This window comes from Oryctolagus cuniculus, chromosome 3, assembly GCF_964237555.1.
Source record: "Oryctolagus cuniculus chromosome 3, mOryCun1.1, whole genome shotgun sequence".
Lineage (NCBI taxonomy): Eukaryota > Metazoa > Chordata > Mammalia > Lagomorpha > Leporidae > Oryctolagus > Oryctolagus cuniculus.
This window is the reverse complement of record NC_091434.1, coordinates 138,778,622-138,796,736: the sequence shown is the minus strand read 5'-3', so window position 1 is coordinate 138,796,736 and position 18,115 is coordinate 138,778,622. Positions and strand designations below refer to the sequence as shown.

The window sequence follows — 18,115 nt, the reverse complement described above, 5'->3', positions numbered from 1 at the left end:
AGATGATTTAGTGCTCTGTAATTTATTTTGGGAAAAAATTTATTTTAAAGATTTATTTATTTATTTGAAAGGCAAAGTTAGAGAGAGGCAGAGGCAAAGAGAGAGAAGTCTTCCATCCTCTGGTTCACTTCCTAAATGGCCACAGTGGCCGGAGCTGGGCCATTCCAAACCCAGTAACCAGGAGCTTCTTTCAGGTCTCCCACGTGGGTGCAGGGGCCCAAGTCCTTGGGCCATTTTCTTACTGCTTTCCCAGGCTACTGCAGAGAGGTGGATCAGAAGAGGAGCAGCTGGGACTTGAACTGGTACACTTATGGGATGCTGACACTGCAGGCAGCGGCTTTACCTGCTATGCCACAGGGCCAGCCCCCTGCCTCCACTTCTGATCCAGCTTTTTTTTTTTTTTTTTTTTTTTTTTTTTTTTGACAGGCAGAGTGGATAGTGAGAGAGAGACAGAGAGAGAAAGGTCTTCCTTTTGCCGTTGGTTCACCCTCCAATGGCCGCCGCTGCAGCCGGCGCACCGCGCTGATCCGATGGCAGGAGCCAGGATCCAGGTGCTTTTCCTGGTCTCCCATGGGGTGCAGGGCCCAAGCACCTGGGCCATCCTCCACTGCACTCCCTGGCCATAGCAGAGAGCTGGCCTGGAAGAGGGGCAACCGGGACAGAATCCGGCGCCCCGACCGGGACTAGAACCCGGTGTGCCGGCGCCGCAAGGTGGAGGATTAGCCTATTGAGCCACGGCGCCGGCTTGATCCAGCTTTTTGCTACTGCACCTGGGAGACAGCAGATAATGATCCAAGTACTTGGGTTCCTGACCCCTTGTGAGAGACCTGGATTAAAAATGGTACTACAAACGTTAACATGGATAGAGAAATTTGAATGCTCATATATAGCCTGTGAGGATATAAGGTTGTGCAGCTGCAATGGAAAACAGTCTAGCAGCTCCTCCAACATATGATCCAGCAGTTCTGCTCCGAGGTATATATCAAGAGAAATGAAAACATGTCCACATAAGAACTTGTAATAAATATTCATAGCAGCATTCATTTTTTATAGTAGACAAAAAGTAGAACTAACCCTAATGTCTCTAAGCTGTTGATTGGATAAAGAGTGGTATTTCCATGTAAAGGAATATTATTTGACAATAAGAAGTTAAGTACTACATGATAAAATGTGGACAGATCCTGAAAATATACTAAGTGAAAGAAGCCAATCACAAAGAACCACATGTTGTAGAATTCCATTTACATAAATGCCTAGAATAGCCAAATCCATAGAGACAGAAAGTAGATTAGTGACTGCCTGGGACTGGGGGGACTGGGGCTGAAAGATAAGTCTTTTGGGGGAGGGTAATGACAGTGTTCTAAACTTATGGTGACAGATACACAGCTCTGAATATACTAAAAGCCACTGAGTTGTGCACTTTAAATGGTGAATTGTATGTCATATGAATTCTGTTTCAAGCTGTTAAAAAAGAATGCTACTAAACCTGCTAACATGTTTTTGCTTTCAGTTCTTTCTACAACTGCAACAGGCAGCATTGGAAGTCTTTGCAGAGAATAATACTCTTAGTAAACTGCAGCTGGGACAGCTTGCCTCTATGGAGAGCTCTGTCTTTGATGATATGATTAACCTCTTAGAGCGCCTGAAGCATGACATGCTGACCCGTCAGGTAGACCATGTTTTTAGAGAAGTTAAAGATGCTGCAAAATTGTATAAAAAAGAAAGGTATGTCCTCTATGTAAATTAACTTTTAATACCAGCTTGGTAAAGCTAAGATAGTAGGTTCATGAAGTCAGATTCCCAGGGTTTCTAGATAAAGCAGCATTGGGCCTTCTGTACTCCAGACTTGAACTGTGTCTCATGGACATCTTTGTGAAATATTCTTTGGGACATTCTTAATAAGAATAAACTGATCATAATTTAGTCTTCAACTGTTGGTAAAGAAAGCTGTTGTGGCCGGCGCCGTGGCTCACTAGGCTAATCCTCCGCCTTGCGGCACCGGCACACCGGGTTCTAGTCCCAGTCGGGGTGCCGGATTCTGTCCCAGTTGCCCCTCTTCCAGGCCAGCTCTCTGCTGTGGCCAGGGAGTGCAGTGGAGGATGGCCCAAGTGCTTGGGCCCTGCACCCCATGGGAGACCAGGATAAGTACCTGGCTCCTGCCATCGGATCAGCACTGTGCGCCAGCTGCAACGGCCATTGGAGGGTGAACCAACGGCAAAGGAAGACCTTTCTCTCTGTCTCTCTCTCTCTCACTGTCTACTCTGCCTGTCAAAAAAAAAGAAAAAAAAAAAAAAAAAGCTGTTGTATGACCTGGGGTTGAATAGCTTAGCCTGTCACTCATTTTATAAAATAAGGTGCTTTATGGCGGTGTTTGGCCTGGGAGTTAGGTGCTCCTTGGGATGCCAGCATCGCATACCGTGCCTATACCCAGCTCTGGCTCTTGACTCCAGCTTCCTGCCTGTGCAGATTGTGGAGGCAGCTATGACAAATCAAGTGGTTGGATTCCCAGCTCTGGCTTCAGCCCCAGCTGAGAGGCATTGCAGGCCTTCGGGAAATGAGCCAGCGGATGGGAGTTAGCTGTCTTTGCCTCTCAAATAGTTTGAAAAATTAAGAAAAAGTTGACAGTGCCAGGTATCAGTTCCTAATGAATGCAAATCTTTACTTAAGCAATGGAATAGTAACAACAGTTATGTAAGTTAGACTGTTTAAATAAAATGGCATTTGTTGATTCCACATGGTAAAGAAAGTATCCTGATAGTATTATGTTAATTGCTAATTTTTAATAAGAAAAATACAGCCTTACAAGGTTTCTGTTAGAAAGTTTCTATTTATACACCCTACATGAATCTGATTTGGATAGGTGATGAACAAAAGGAAGTAGGGTAGACAATACATGTCAGGATAGTGAATAGTTATAATATGTCTTTGGTATCAAGAAACTGCTGTGTTGTACTATAATGTTTTTATGTTCGTTGAAAGCAATTTTCTTTGATAAACAATGAGAGTTTTTTTTATTTGGATCAGAAATGATGAGTTTTCCTAAAGTTAGTGGAAAATGCATATTATGGAAAAAAAAGAAAAGACTATTCATGGATTTCAATGTTCCTCCTCCAAAATAAACTTAGTTTTGAACTCCTTTAAAAAAAAAGTTTAATTTTTACAAATTATAATACCTTGTTCATGCTTGCATTGTACAATTTATTCCACTATCATAATTCCCATGGACACCTTTGGTACCCCCAAGAATGAGACATGCTTGAGAGCAGGCAATGTGTGTTTATCCTAGCACAGCCAGAGTACAAATGCTCCCCCAGTTATGATGAGGTTACATCCCGATAAGCCCATTCTAAGTTGGAAATACTAAGTTGGAAATAAGTTAAAAATGCATTTAATATACTTATCCTACTAAACATCATAGCTTAGCAACACAGTACACAGTAGAGTATCTGTTATATACCCTCCTGATGGCAGCTGTCACTGTCTAGTGTTATGCTACTCTCATTGGGAAGATTAGATTCAAAGTGTGCTTTTACTGAATCCACACTGCTTTCACATCATTATAAAATTGCAAAATTCTAAGTCAAACTATGTTTTTAAAAAGATTTATTTATTAGAAAGGCAGAGTTAGAGAGAGGGGGAGAGAGAGAGAACTTCCTTCTGCTGGCTCACTCCCCAAATGACCACACAACTGGGGCTGGGCCAGGCTGAAGCCAGGAGCCTAGAGCTTCACCCAGGTCACCCACATGAGTGGGAAGGGGCCCAAGTACCTGGGCTGTCTTCCACTGCCTTCTCAGACACGTTAGCAGGGGGGTGGATCACAATTGGAGCAACTTGGATTCAAACTGGTACTCATGTAGTGTTGCAAGCAGCAGCCTAACTCACTGCCCCACAACACTGGCCCCTAAAGGTCAACCATTTAAGTCAGGACCTCTGTATGTATGGTCATTTCAGAGGTGTTACTAGTCCTCATTGCTTTTACTGAAAATCAGAGTATAAAAGTAGTTATGTCTTAAAATATACATTTAAAATTTTAAATTTTATATCAAGTCATTAAAATATGGGCATTTTCTAGGAACACTTATCCTCACTAAATAAAAGGAAATTTAATTGAGAGTTAAAATATAAATAGAAGTACATATGTTTTCCGATAGAGCATTTAATGTTGGACTTATTTTCTTTTAAAGATTTATTTATTTATTTGAAAGGCAGACTACACAGAGAGAAAGGAGAGGCAGAGAAAGAGAGAGGTTTTCCATCTGCTGGTTCACTCCCCAATTGGCCTCAACAGCCAGAGCTGTGCCAATCCAAAGCCAGGAGCCAGGAGCTTCTTTCAGGACTCCCATGCTTTCTACCGCTTTCCCAGGCCATAGCAGAGGGCTGGCAGCTGGGACTTGAACCGGCACCCATAGGAGAGACCAGCGCTGCAGGTGGTAGCTTTACCTGCTACGCCACAGTGCTCGCCCCTTACATTTTTTTCTTATCCACCATTGCCCAGGACAGTATACTTCCCCAGATTTAAAATGATATGTTAACACTTTAAAAATACAGGCCAGCGCCGCCATAGCTCAATAGACTAATCCTCCGCCTGCGGCACCGGCACACCGGGTTCTAGTCCCAGTTGGGGCGCCGGATTCTGTCCCGGTCACTCCTCTTCCAGTCCAGCTCTCTGCTGTGGCCCGGGAGTGCAGTGGAGGATGGCCCAAGTGCTTGGGCCCTGTACCCGCATGGGAGACCAGGAGAAGCGCCTGGCTCCTGGCTTCGGATCAGCGTTGTGCGCCGGCTGTAGTGCACCAGCCGCAGCGGCCATTGTGGGGGGTGAACCAACAGCAAAGGAAGACCTTTCTCTCTGTCTCTCTCTCTCACTGTCCACTCTGCCTGTCAAAATAAATAAATAAATAAATAAAATAAAATAAAATAAAATAAATAAAATAAATACAAAGAAGATGGGACTGGCATTGTGGCATAGCAGGTAAGGCCTCCACCTGTGACGCTGGCATCCCATTTGGGTTCCGGTTTGAGGCCCAGCAGCTCCACTTCTGATCCTGGGAAAGCAACAGCAGATGACTCAAGAGCTTGGGCCCCTGCACTCGTGTGGGAGACCTGAAAGAAGCTCTGGGATCCCGGCTCCAGCCTGCTCCAGCCCCGGATGTTGAGGCCATTTGGGGAGTGAACCAGCAGATGGAAGATCTCTCTTTTTCTCTCTCCTTCTAACTGTGCCTTTCAAATAAGTAAATAAATCTTAAAAAAAAAAATACAAAAGGGTGAAAGCTGTTTTGGTAAAAAGGAGTGTTTCTTCCAGGTGGCTGTCTTTGCCCTCGCAGTCGGAGCAGGCGGTCATGTCCCTGTCCAGTTCTGCCTGCCCTCTACTGCTTACGTTACGAGACCGCTTACTTCAGCTGGAGCAGCAGCTTTGTTTCTCCCTATTCAAAACTTTCTGGCAAATGCTTGTAGAGAAGCTGGACGTATACATCTACCAAGAAGTAAGTAAGCATAGGCTGTATCTGGTGCCTGCGATTATAAGGCAACTGGTAAAGGCAATTTTCTTTGTTTCAGATCATTCTTGCTAATCACTTCAACGAAGGAGGAGCAGCCCAGTTGCAGTTTGATATGACCCGGAATCTCTTCCCATTGTTTTCTCACTATTGCAAGAGGCCAGAAAATTATTTTAAACAGTAAGTTTAGTATTAACAATGCATGTTGATATATTAAATTGTTAACAACTTTAGGGTTCCAAGATGTTTGGTAGAATGAGGCCAATTAAAAAAATTTTTTTTGAAGTGAAAAATTTAAAACATTGTGGCTGGCGCTGCGGCTCACTAGGCTAATCCTCCGCCTTGCGGCGCCGGCACACCGGGTTCTAGTCCCGGTCGGGGCACCGGATTCTGTCCCGGTTGCTCCTCTTCCAGTCCAGCCCTCTGCTGTGGCCCGGGAGTGCAGTGGAGGATGGCCCAAGTGCTTGGGCCCTGCGCCTGCATGGAAGAAACAGGAGAAGCACCTGGCTCCTGGCTTCGGATCAGCGCAGTGCACCAGCTGCAGCGCACCAGCCGCAGCGGCCATTGAGGAGTGAACCAACGGAAAAGGAAGACCTTTCTCTCTCTCACTGACCACTCTGCCTGTCAAAAAAAAAAAAAATTTTTTTTTTTAAAACATTGTATATCTAATGTATGTTCAGAGCACAGTGGAGACATAAAAATAATACATGACCTGTGATCTCAAAATATTTACCAGAACTCACTGTAAAATATGTTGGACTTAGTTTCTTTTATTTTTATTTATTTGAAATGCAGAGTGACAGAGGGAGAGATAGCTATCTTCTATCTGCTGTGTCATTCCTCAGCTGGCTGCAACAGGTCTGAAACCAGGACTTGGAACGCCATCTCTTGTCACCCATGTAGGTGACAGGAACCCAAGCAAGCACTTGGGCCACCTCCACTGCCTTCTCAGGCTTGTTAGCAGGGAGCTGGGTAGAAAGTACAGCATCCAGGACTGAACTGGCGCTCATATGGGGTGCCAGTGTCACAGGCAGTAGCTTAACCCACTGTACCACAATGCTGGCCCCAGAGTTTTGTTTCTTAGCATATGTTTTATTGCTTCTGTTTGCCTAATACTGCAGGAATAAATAGAAAAAGACAGCAAGTGCCATATTCAGTAAATGTAAGAAATTAGGTCAGGCCTAAATAAAGTTAATTAAACAATTCATATTAATCTTAGTTCTAACTGTATTTATAAACGTATGTCAGAGTAAAATTCTTAGAAATATTTTCACAATTTGTTGATTTAAAGTTAGGTACAAGGTTTGTGAGATTTTAAAGCATCCCTTTTGAGCTTACTATAAAATGAACATGTTTGCTTGTTTTAGAAAGGTATACCTATTTTGTGTTTTTTCTTTATTTTAGTATTCTACCTTTGTGCTGCTTTCCCTTAATTTTTCCTCTTCTCATGTCCTAATCTGCCTAAAGTGGTAACCACACCTGATAGACTGTTAGTATCAAGTGTTGTATTTGGGGAAGCAGTGGATCCTTATTGAAAGCAATGATCCTTTACCTTATAGTAACTGAGTGCACCCTAAACTCTGCATGCTGTGGTCCCAGCACATTGAAAGAGCCAAATAACAAATCCATAAACAGTTCTTATAGAGGCCATGTGGGCCAACAGTGAGGGAAGGTGTCTGTCAGAATGAAATTGTTCTTGGGTCACACAGAGAACCATAATCTCATTTGCCTCCTTTCCCTTCCCCCTGAAACAGTGTCAAAGAAGCCTGTATTGTTCTGAATTTGAACATTGGTTCTGCACTGCTCCTGAAAGACGTGCTGCAGTCGGCCTCCGGACAGCTTCCCGCTACCGCGGCGTTAAATGAACTTGGGATTTACAAACTGGCTCAACAAGATGTTGAGATTCTACTTAACTTGAGGACAAACTGGCCCAACACTGGAAAATAATGTGTCTTCAGAAAAAAAATTTTTTTAAACAAAGAGGAAGCCTGTTGGCTTTCTAATTATATGATAAAGTTCTGAATTAATGAAACTGGACAACTGAAAACTTTACAGAATCATTATTATCATGGATTCAGGGTGTTATTAAAATGATGACCATATTTCCAGAGTCCTCTTGTTCCTAAGAAAACAAAAACAAAAACTCATGAAAAATCAGAATAATTCCACTTTCAAATATAAATGCTGAATGTGTCATCGAGGAAAGCACAAGAGCAGAGAAAATAAATTATAACCAACTTCAGTTTCCTTTGCTAATTAAGAAAAACTATTGTGAATAATCAAACACAACCAATACAGTTGTTTTTTTTTTTTTTTTAAATCACTATATAATGCACGTTTGTAATTGAGGTTCCTATATCTACTTTGGGAATTCAATGTATTGCCATAGAAAACACATAAGAACTGGGGAATAAGTTAGGATTATTCTCATTCTCCACAGATGTCCTCCTTTTAAAATACTTCCTAGTTCCAGCCTCCTTTACAGTAGCATCCTTCTCTCTCTGGGTGAGACTCTGCCTCTGCCTTCCCCCAGGGTGGGAAGATAGCTAAACACTTTGGTTTAGTATTTATGTGACTGATGATGAGATGAAAAACTCAGCTTTCCTTTTTCTAACTTTTCCTTGGCCTTGGCTGTACTAAATAATGGTTTCTTGGTTCACAGATCCTCGTGGAACCAGATACAAGGTCTGCCTGGTACCCACGTCCTTGGCTTTGCTTCAGGAAGGAATTCAGGAGTGAGTTGGAGATTAGCAAAGAGTGAGCAACAAGCGTTTTACTGAGAAAGAAATGGTGCCCACTGCACAGAGAAGGGCCTACTTGGCGGAGCGTGGCCCTGTCTCTGAACTGTGTTTAACAACAGATGGGGCATCTAATGAAAGGGAAGGGTACATTCATGGTTTTTCTGGGAAGTAGGCAGAGATTTCCTGGAACCTACCCATAACCCCTTTTCACTCTTTACATGGTCTGATACTTGCTGTCATGGTGGCTAGCTGGTGAGTCATTTAGCATGCTAAGGAATTAATAATGAGTCTGTAGTGAACTGTAGTCAGTCTTGGCCAGCTTTGGCCTCCTAAGCTGGGGTGAGCCTGCCCAAGCATGGGGTCTGTTTATCTTCAGAGCAATATCAGAACTGTTATCTCCAGGTGGCTCTACTGCTTGCCTGTCTCAGAGCAAAATTAAACAGACTGAGCTAGGTTTAGCTGGCGGCCTTCTACAACTATCAAATGTTATTCCAGTGACTTTTTTGTTTTCTGACTTAGCATTTACTTAGCACTATTGCTATAATACCTCAAGTCCAAAATTGTCAGGCCACAAGTAACCTATACTGTTGCTAAACATTTACTTTGCAATAAACAATTCTGAAGAAATATTTTTTAGATAAATTCTGTGACTATACAGAGATTTCCCAACTAGTGTTGGGAAAGCCTTTTTGTTGGTTCTCTTAGCAGGCTGGGGCATCTTCACCTCATTCTTGAGAATTACTGAAGTTTCCCTCTGAGAAGAGGAGGACGCACCCTCTGGAACTTCCCAGCTCCATGATTTCCATGCTCCTCTTCCCGGGCTTAGCGCCTGTACTGTCTGCCTTCCCTGTCCTCACTTTGTAGTCAGCCGAGTTCCCAGGTAATGAAATGTTCCTCCCAAAAGCTAGGAACTTGTTTTTAGTGGTATTAATATTTAAAAATCATGCCATGTAATTAAAATACTCATTTAAAAGTAGACTTACACTTCATCCCTGAATTGATCCAAAGTTACTATGTGTCCTTCACCTTTTAAAACTTCATCTGCAGTACACAGACCCAGGGTTTTTAGGGCTGTAAAAGTCAGAAGACAAGAGTATTTACAAAGTGAATTATTTTCAGAATGATATGGGTACAGCAGTACTTGTCTCCCCAAAATTCATGCAGATCTCTTAATGGTGATGGATTAGCAGTGAAGACTGGAACTAACTATGGCCTCTGAGATGGATCTTGTGAGACGACTGGTCATTTTGAGTCCGAGCTCTACCTAGCAGTTCTCCCTGCTCCCTGGCCTAACACGTGACCATTCTTCCACACCCACTAAGCCCAGCCTTCATCAGATCCAGACCAAGGGGCCTCCTGATGCTGCACTGTAACCTCCAGCCTATAAACTTCCCCAAGAAGTGCATCTGGGTATCTTATAGTGATGACAAGTGGACCAACCACAGACTGTTAGCTCAACCTGCAGGAGATACTGACCTTCTTTATACTGCACAAACGATATGGCGCCTCTGCCTGCAGAGTCCATCATCTCAAACATGGCCACAATGTTCGAGTTGTCCATAAAGAAAGGAAAAGCTATGCCTGTTTCTTTGGCAATTCTCAGACGTTCCAACAGAGTTATTAAGTAGTCTCTTGGTTTTTCTGCAAAACAGTAGTTTGAAATCTTTCTGATACAAAGGTAAAATGTGTCACAAGTGGAAGCAGCCATTTAACAATTATTAAGCACCCACGTGCAAGGTGTTCTAGGCAATGGGAAACAGGACTTCCTTTCTTGTCTAGCAGAAAAATAACACAGCGAACGATCAATTTACAAGTGCCCTACCTCAAATAGTGATAGAAAAGTCCAGGAACTGGTAATTCTAGTTTGCAGCCAGGGTTGAAAAAAACAAACAACAGCAAAAAGGACAGCAAGATGCAGGGAAGAAGTTGGCCAGCTAAACAAAGGGATACAGAAACTTAGGTAAGCACAGTCTTCTAGCTGGGAATCATGAATGTTTGTTTCTAACAGAAAAGCAGTGTTTGGGATAAACAAGCTTGCATTTAAGCAATTTTGTAGACAATCAAGATCAATGCACTTTCCAGGAGTAGCACAGGACAATCGTGATGATGCCAGAAGAAACAAAGATGCAGCCCTTGAGACTAACTGCGGTTCCCACTGCGCCGTCATGTTGTTTCAATCCTGGGCTTTACTCATATATTTTTTCATTCTTTTTAAAGAACTTTATATACACACACACACAAGTGTATGTGTGTGTTTTGAAAGGCAGAGAGACACAGAAACATCTACCTGCAACAGCAGAGCCCGGGCCAGGATTGAAGCTTGGAATTGGGAATTCAATCTGGGTCTCCCATGTGGGTGACAGGGACTAAACACTTGAGCCATCACCGGCTGCCAGCAGGAAGCTGGAATCGGAAGTGGAGCTGGGACTCAACGCAGGTACTCTGATATGGGATGTGGGTGCCTCAATCACAGTATTCACAATGTATAATTAACCCATCAACAACTTCAACTGTTAGAATTGTGGCCAATCTTATTTCATGATAACCTCATCCACTGTTCCTATATTATTTCAGATCTAATCAAAGCAATCATATTTTATTAATAAATATTTGCATGCACTTCTATAAAAAATGACTTTTTTGTTTTCCATATTACCATAATGCCACTACTATAATACCACTCACTTCCAAGAAAGGTTTAGTATACTCAAATAGGTAAAATTCAAATTTCCAATTGTTTTACAAATGTCAGATTTTAAACATTTTTCTGTAAAGATTTTATTTGAAAGGCAGAGTTACAGAGAGGCAGAGAGAGAGAGAGAGAGAGAGAGGTCTTCCATCCGCTAGTTCTCTCCCTAGATGGTTGCCACAGCCAGAGCTATGATCCAGGAGCTTCTTCCGGGTCTCCCATGCGGGTGCAGGGGCCCAAGGACTTGGGCCATCCTCTAGTGCTTTCCCATAGCAGAAAGCTGGATCAGAAGTGAAGCAGCTGGGACTCAAACCAGCGCCCATTTGGATGCCAGCACTGCAGGTGGCGGCGGTACCCGCTACCTCATAGCGCTCCCCCTTAAACTTTAAAAATCAGTATTAAAGGGGCCAGCACTGGCATAGCTGCTTCACTTCCGATCCAGCTCTCTGCTATGGCCCAGGAAAGCAGCAGAAGATGGCCCAAGTCGTTGGGCCCCTGCACCTGCATGGGAGACCTGAAAGAAGCTCCTGGCTCCTGGCTTTAGATTGGTGCAGCTCCGGCTGTTGTGGCCATCTGAGGAGTGAACAAGTGGAAGAGGAGCAGCTGGAACTAGAACCGGTGCCCATATGGGATGCCGGCTCTTCAGGCCAGGGCTTTAACCCGCTGCATCACAGCACCGGCCTCAAAAGAGAGATAGATCTTCCATCCACTGGTTCACTCCCCAGATGGCTACAACGACCAGGGTGGGGCTAATGGACTAAAAGTCCATATTCTCTCCTTTAGCACAGAACTGTCGCTGGGAACTGGCTGCTCAGACATCGACTTATGTATCCTAATACAGCCATCCTAGATAAGGCCAGATTTCCCCACCAAATGACTTCAGCCTTTGGTGTTAGGCTCATGAAAATCTGCGGCTTTTCAGAGCATTTTGGAAGCGAGGTGTGGGACTGTGGACTCGCTCTCTCAACAGCATACCTCAAGCAGTCCGTCTAGTCTGATTTTCTGTAACTCCCCTACGATTCCAAGGTTTTCTTTCTTTTTCTTTTTTAAAAAGATTTATTTATTTATTTGAAACTCTGCATGCCAGCATCATGCGTTAGATTTTCCTCCTTGTCCTAGGTCAGTGATTCCACAGCTCTGGCTTTCCCTCCTCACCTCTGGAGTTCACATGTTTAAATGTGAGAACAGCATCTTAATGTTGAAAATATTAGGGGCCGGCACTGTGGCATAGTGAGTAAAGCCACCATCTGCAGTGCTGGGATCCCATAAGGGCACTGGTTCGAGTCCTGGCTGCTCTACTTCTGATCCAGCTCTCTGCTGTGGTCTGGGAAAGCAGTGGAAGATGGCCCAAGTCCTTGGGCCCCTGCACCCACATGGGAAACCCGGAGGAAGCTCCTGGCTCCTGACTTCGGATTGGTGCAGCTCTGATGGTTGCAGCTATTTGGGGAGTGAACCAGCAGATGGAAGACACCCCCTCCACCCCCGCCACTCCTCTCTCTGTGTAACTCTTTCAAATAAATAAATAAATCTTGGGCCGGCGCCATGGCTCACTTGGCTAATCCTCCTCCTTTGGCGCCGGCATCCCATGTGGGCGCCAGGTTCTAGTCCTGGTTCCTCCTCTTCCAGTCCAGCTCTCTGCTGTGGCCCGGGAGGGCAGTGCAGGATGGCCCAAGTGTTTGGGCCCCTGCACCCCATGGGAGACCAGGAGGAATCACCTGGCTCCTGGCTTCGGACTGGTGCAGCACTGGCCATAGCGGCCATTGAGGGGTGAACCAACGGAAGGAAGACCTTTCTCTTCTTGCACTAACTCTGTCAAAAAAAAAAAAAATCTTAAAAAAAAAAAAAAAGGGAGGGAGGGAGGGAGGGAGAAAGGAAGGAAGAGGGTTGAGGGATAGATAAGGGGAGAGAAGGAGATCTGGTTATCTTCTTGAAATTGTACCCATGAAATATATGCAATCTGTTCTCTTTATATTAAAAAAAAGTAAACAGTTTGGCAAATCCTCAATATAATATTTGGCAGATGTGTTGTTTTCTTTTCTTTCTTTCTTTTTTTTTTTTTTTTTTTTTTTGACAGGCAGAGTGGACAGTGAGAGAGAGAGACAGAGAGAAAGGTCTTCCTGTGCTGTTGGTTCACCCTCCAATGGCCGGCACGGCCGGCGCACCGTGCTGATCCGATGGCAGGAGCCAGGTACTTATCCTGGTCTCCCATGGGGTGCAGGGCCCAGGTACTTGGGCCATCCTCCACTGCACTCCTGGGCCACAGCAGAGAGCTGGCCTGGAAGAGGGGCAACCGGGACAGAATCCGGTGCCCCGACCGGGACTAGAACCCGGTGTGCCGGTGCCGCAAGGCGGAGGATTAGCCTAGTGAGCTGCGGTGCGGCCTGTTTTCTGATCAAATTATATAGCATATCAAGATGTCAAGAAAATTAAAGAATGGGGACAGGATATACAATATCTAACTAGTAACAATTTCAGAAAGGAAGAAAGAAATAAGTTAGGAAAGCAAGAAAGAGATGTACCAGACCTGAAAGAAAATAGTCTACCAGTTTAAAAAGACCACAAAATATCTAGTACAATAAACTAAAAACAACAACAAAACTACTGCAGGCATTTAAATTTTTAGAACACTAGGGGTAAGATAAAAATTTCACAATCCTAAAAAACTTCCAGAAAGATAAAACATGTCTCATACACAATCAAGAATCTGATGGTGGAGTTGGTATTGTGGCACACTGGGTAAAGCTGTCGCCTGCAAAAATGGCATCACATATGGGTGTTGGTTTGTGTCCTGGCTACTCTACTTCTAATCCTCTTCCCTGCTAATGGCCTGCAAAAGGCCCAGCAGAGATGGCCCTAATGTTTGGGCCCCTGACACCCATGTGGAAGACCTGGATGAAGTTCCTGGCTTTGGCCTGGCCCCACCCTGGTCGTTGTAGCCATCTGGGGAGTGAACCAGTGGATGGAAGATCTCTCTCTCTTTTGAGGCCGGTGCTGTGATGCAGCGGGTAAAAGCCCTGGCCTGAAGTGCCGGCATCCCATATGGGCGCCGGTTCTAGTCCCAGCTGCTCCTCTTCTGATCCAGCTCTCTGCTATGGCCTGGGAAAGCAGTAGAAGATGGCCCAAGTCCTTGGGCCCCTGCACCCGCATGGGAGACCCGGAAGAAGCTCCTGGCTCCTGGCTTTGGATCAGCTCAGCTCTGGCCATTGTGGTCATGTGAAGAGTGAATCAGCGGAATGGAAGATCTCTCTCTCTCTCTCTCTCTCTCTCTCTCTGGCTCTACCTCTCTCTGTAACTTTGTCTTTCAAATAATTAAAATAATTCTAAAAAAAAAATCTATCTTTCCTTCTCCCTCTAACTCTGACTTTCAAAATAAATAAATCTTTAGAACAAAGACAAAGAAACAATGCCCTCAAAATTCTGTCAGCCGTATATCCCAACCTAGAATTCTATCCATTCCAGTTAGCAAATTTTGAGTGTAGGATAAGACATTTTAATTTCAATGTTAACTTAGTTGAGAATCAGAGAGAGCCAGAAACAGACAGTGACTGTCCCCTCAACGCCTGCAACAGCTGGGGCTGGGCCAGGTTGAAGCCAAGTGCCTAGAGTTCAATTCAGGTCTCTCATGTGGGGACCCGAGTACTTGAGCTACCATTTGCTGCTTCCCAGGGCCTGCGTTAGCAGGAAGCTGAAATTGGAAGCAGAGCCAGGCCTTGAATTCAGGTACTCAGATATGCGAAGCAACCATCCCAAGCAGTGTCTTAACTGCTGTGATAAACACCTATTCCCTTCTCAAAAGTAGGCTTTTAAAATTTAATTTGAAGGGCCGGCGCTGTGGCACAGAGAGTTAAAGCCCTGGCCTGAACTGCCAGCATCCCATATGGGTGCCGGTTCCAGTCAGGCTGCTTGTCTTCCAATCCAGCTCTCTGCTGTGGCCTGGGAAAACAGTAGAAGATGGCCTAAGTGCTTAGGCCCCTGTACCTGTGTAGGAGACCCAGAGGAAGCTCCCGGCTCCCGGCCTTGGATCAGCCAGCTCCAGCCATTTCAGCCATTTGGGGAGTGAACCAGCAGGTGGAAGACCTGTCTGTCTGTCTGTCTCTCTCTCTCTGCAACTCTGCTTTTCAAATAAAATAAATAAATCTTTAAAAATATTTAATTTGAGCAGTGGCCATGGTGACGCAGAGGGTTAAGCCACTGCCTGCAACTCCAGCATCCTCTGTGAATGCTGCTGCAAGTCCTGGCTGCTCCCCTTCCCATCCAGCACTCTGCTAATGCACCTGGGAAGGCAGTGGAAGATGGCCCGAGTGCCTGGGTCTCCAGACTCCTGGCTTCTGTCTGGCATAATCCCAGAGGTTTCTGCCATTTAGGGAGTGGATCAGCAAAGCAAAGACTCCCCCCACCCCCACAAACACTGCCTTCCAAATAAATAAATGTTTCAATAATTTTCTTTATCACTTCAAAAGAACTGACAAACACGTTATCATCCTATTCAGATCACATTGGTTAGGGGGCTGATGGCAAAGTCAGAATGTTCAGTATTTCCATTTCCTTCCACAGAAGCCAGTGAACCCTCTGGCATTTGGGCACTCCATATGACAAGTGACAATTCTGCAAGTGACACATGAAACTATTTTCAGGGCTGGTGCTGTGGCGCAGCGGGTTAACGCCCTGGCCTGAAGCGCCAGCATCCCATACGGGTGCCGGTTCGAGACCCAGCCGCTCCATTTCCAGTCCAGCTCTCTGCTGTGGCCTGGGAAGGCAGTAGGAGATGGCCCAAGTCCTTGGGCCCCTGCACCCATGTGGGAGACCCGCAAGAAGCACCTGGCTCCTGGCTTCGGATGGACGCGGCTCCGGCTGTTGTGGCCATCTGGGAGTGAGCCAGTGGATGGAAGACCTCTCTCTCTCTCTCTCTCTCTCTCTCTCTATCTCTCTATCTCTCTGCCTCTCCTCTCTCTGTGTAACCCTGACTTTCAAATAAATATTTTTAAAAAAATAAAACTATTTTCACCTTCACAGAACTTCTTAATCACACCCCACACAAAAAGGATGGGATGATTCAAACTCTGTAAGGGGTTTAGTCGTGTCAAGGATAGCAGTCTCCTTCGGCGAGCTTCGATTTCACCCTACCACTAGGAAGTTCCCGTACTGCTTGAGAGCAGGGCTAGCACCTAACAGGTGATAAGGCTACACCGTATATTCCTCATTCAGTCTCCCCGACTCTCCCCCGAAATGAGTACCCTCACGGTCTCCCTTTCCCACCAGAGGACGCAGAAACTCAGGGTCTGGCCCTTAGACACCTGGCCCTAAGGGGTGGAGCTAGGCACCTCTTTCGCAAGCCTGCCGCAGCTGGCACAGAGACCGTTCGCTAAGTACTCGCTTAACTGAAAGTCACAGAGTTAATCAGCAGCAGGAGGGCGAGGAGGACCGGGGTTGGGGGTGCAGGGGGGAAAGTGTGTGAGAGCGGAGGAGGGGGCACTCGCGCGGCAGATGCTGGGGGTCTGGGGGCGCGAGCGAGCAGGGACTGCTCACGTAAGGAGGCGGCCGGAGCGGAAAGCCAAGCGAGACGCAAGACCCCTACCTGGCCGGAAAAAGAGGAGGACGCTGGTGAGGTGGTTCAGCAACTCCATGATCCGATGTTTCTCCAGATAATCCCTTGCTTGGCGCTCCCTGCTGCCGGCGCCCTCCATCTCGCCGCGTCTGGCCGTTGCTAGGTGACCAGCGGGCGCGGAGACCGGTTGGCTCCGCCCCCCACGCCCAGCGTGGTCACGTGAGGCACCTCCCCGCGCCGACGACTCGACTTCCGCTGCGGCGGGGCGGAGGCCTGGGTGGGTGTGGCGAGCGGTTAGGCGCAGGGGAGGCGCATCGCTCGTGGGCCGGTGTCACTGTCCTGCTGTGGGGGACGGCCTGATTGCCTTTTCTAGCCTGTGTCTCAGTCGTTGATCCAACGCTAAGGCTTCAAGTGTTAGTCCTGCCACCCGGCCCATTCCTAATGCCTTTGATATGGCCATTGGAGGGCCCCAGTCTCTCCCCTGGCTTACGGGTCCTCTTTCTTCACTGCCTGCCTTTCAAATAAATAAATACATCTTAGAGACAAATTCAACTCCTTACTAAAGATTAACTCACTAAATGAAAACCTGGCCCAAAGGACCCCAGAATGCAAGACTCAAAATTCAGCCATCACCTCCATAGCTAATACCCTAACGCTAGACTTTATTTTGCGATGTTTTATAGCAACTTCCAGCCCTGATCAAAGAAATAACCGGCCTACAGAGGCCCCTGAGGGATGGCAGCCACTTTATCCTTACAGAATCTTGAGACGATTTGTCCTCAGTCTGGAGGGGGCATTCCAAGGAGGGCAGGAGCTGACTCCCTGAAAAGACCGGGGAACACTGCCCACACCTGTCATGCTGGTGTGGGTTTATAAGAAGCAAGGTCTTTCACAGGGAGGTGGGAGAGTGCTCTGCAAACTTTTTAGCAGAAAAAAGAAAAAACAGGTGGGATTCCCCATCTGCCTCTCCCCCAACAGACAGACGGAAGGAGCGGCAGGTTGGGGCGCACATAGAATGGCACAGGTGTGTGTATGATCCGTGCACTTTTATTTGTACTGTTCTCACAGAGGCGCGGCTGGGTGGTCCTGGTGACAGAGTTCACTGGCGCCTGACCCAGGGGACACAGCGAGGCAGACAAAGCAGATACATTACTCCAGAGTCTGTGGATCCCAGGACCCTCTCTGACTCTGGTTCCTCGTGGTTTCTGCGGAGAATCAGAAAACTATCAACGTGGGTGTTACTGCTCAGGTGTGCTTTGTTTTCTTCGATCCACTTCCCTGGGCTCTGGCTTTATGTTCCGTGGTAGAAGGAGGCAGTGAAACACCAACAGGAGAGCTGAAATCATGCATCCCCTACTCGTGCTTGAGCCTTCAGGGTTGACCAAAGACCTGGGGTCACCTGGGAGAGCAACTGTGGCTCTACTTACGGCGGCCTTTAAATGAGTGGCCCAAAGCCAGGGTAGCCTGGGTTAAAGCAAAACCCAACAGGCAAGGAACATCCCTTCATGCGGGAAGGGGGCGCGGGGTGCCTGCCGGAGTCACTGACTCTGAACAAACGCTCTGCTCTTTGCACTGCGAAGGAAGGCTCAAGTTGCCACCATCTAATCTCGGAGGGCGCGCTGGGCCCGCCTCCCATCGTCCCCTGTTG

At 46.2% G+C, this 18,115-nt stretch overlaps 2 protein-coding genes and 1 long non-coding RNA gene across 3 annotated transcripts in view; 1 reads left to right on the top strand and 2 right to left on the bottom strand.

Moving 5' to 3' along the window:
- RINT1 (RAD50 interactor 1) overlaps positions 1-7,594 on the top strand; it is a 30,720-nt gene extending 23,126 nt beyond the window's left edge. The window contains exons 12-15 of the mRNA XM_008258337.4: positions 1,511-1,725; positions 5,300-5,480; positions 5,554-5,672; positions 7,247-7,594. Of these exons, the coding sequence (XP_008256559.1) occupies positions 1,511-1,725; positions 5,300-5,480; positions 5,554-5,672; positions 7,247-7,439 (708 nt within the window). The 3' untranslated portion in view covers positions 7,440-7,594. The remainder of the gene's footprint in view (positions 1-1,510; positions 1,726-5,299; positions 5,481-5,553; positions 5,673-7,246) is intronic.
- EFCAB10 (EF-hand calcium binding domain 10) lies at positions 7,538-16,661 on the bottom strand. Its single transcript, XM_002712030.5, has 4 exons — positions 16,498-16,661; positions 9,710-9,874; positions 9,217-9,304; positions 7,538-7,614 (listed from the first exon to the last, which is right to left on the bottom strand). Exons 1-4 carry the CDS (start codon positions 16,604-16,606, stop codon positions 7,578-7,580), a joined length of 399 nt encoding a protein of 132 aa, XP_002712076.2. The 5' UTR covers positions 16,607-16,661; the 3' UTR covers positions 7,538-7,577.
- On the bottom strand, positions 10,056-16,355 carry LOC127491644 (uncharacterized). Its single transcript, XR_007920491.2, has 2 exons — positions 16,244-16,355; positions 10,056-10,167 (listed from the first exon to the last, which is right to left on the bottom strand). It is a non-coding gene; the product is annotated as an uncharacterized lncRNA (long non-coding RNA).
- Positions 16,662-18,115: the final 1,454 nt, after the last annotated feature.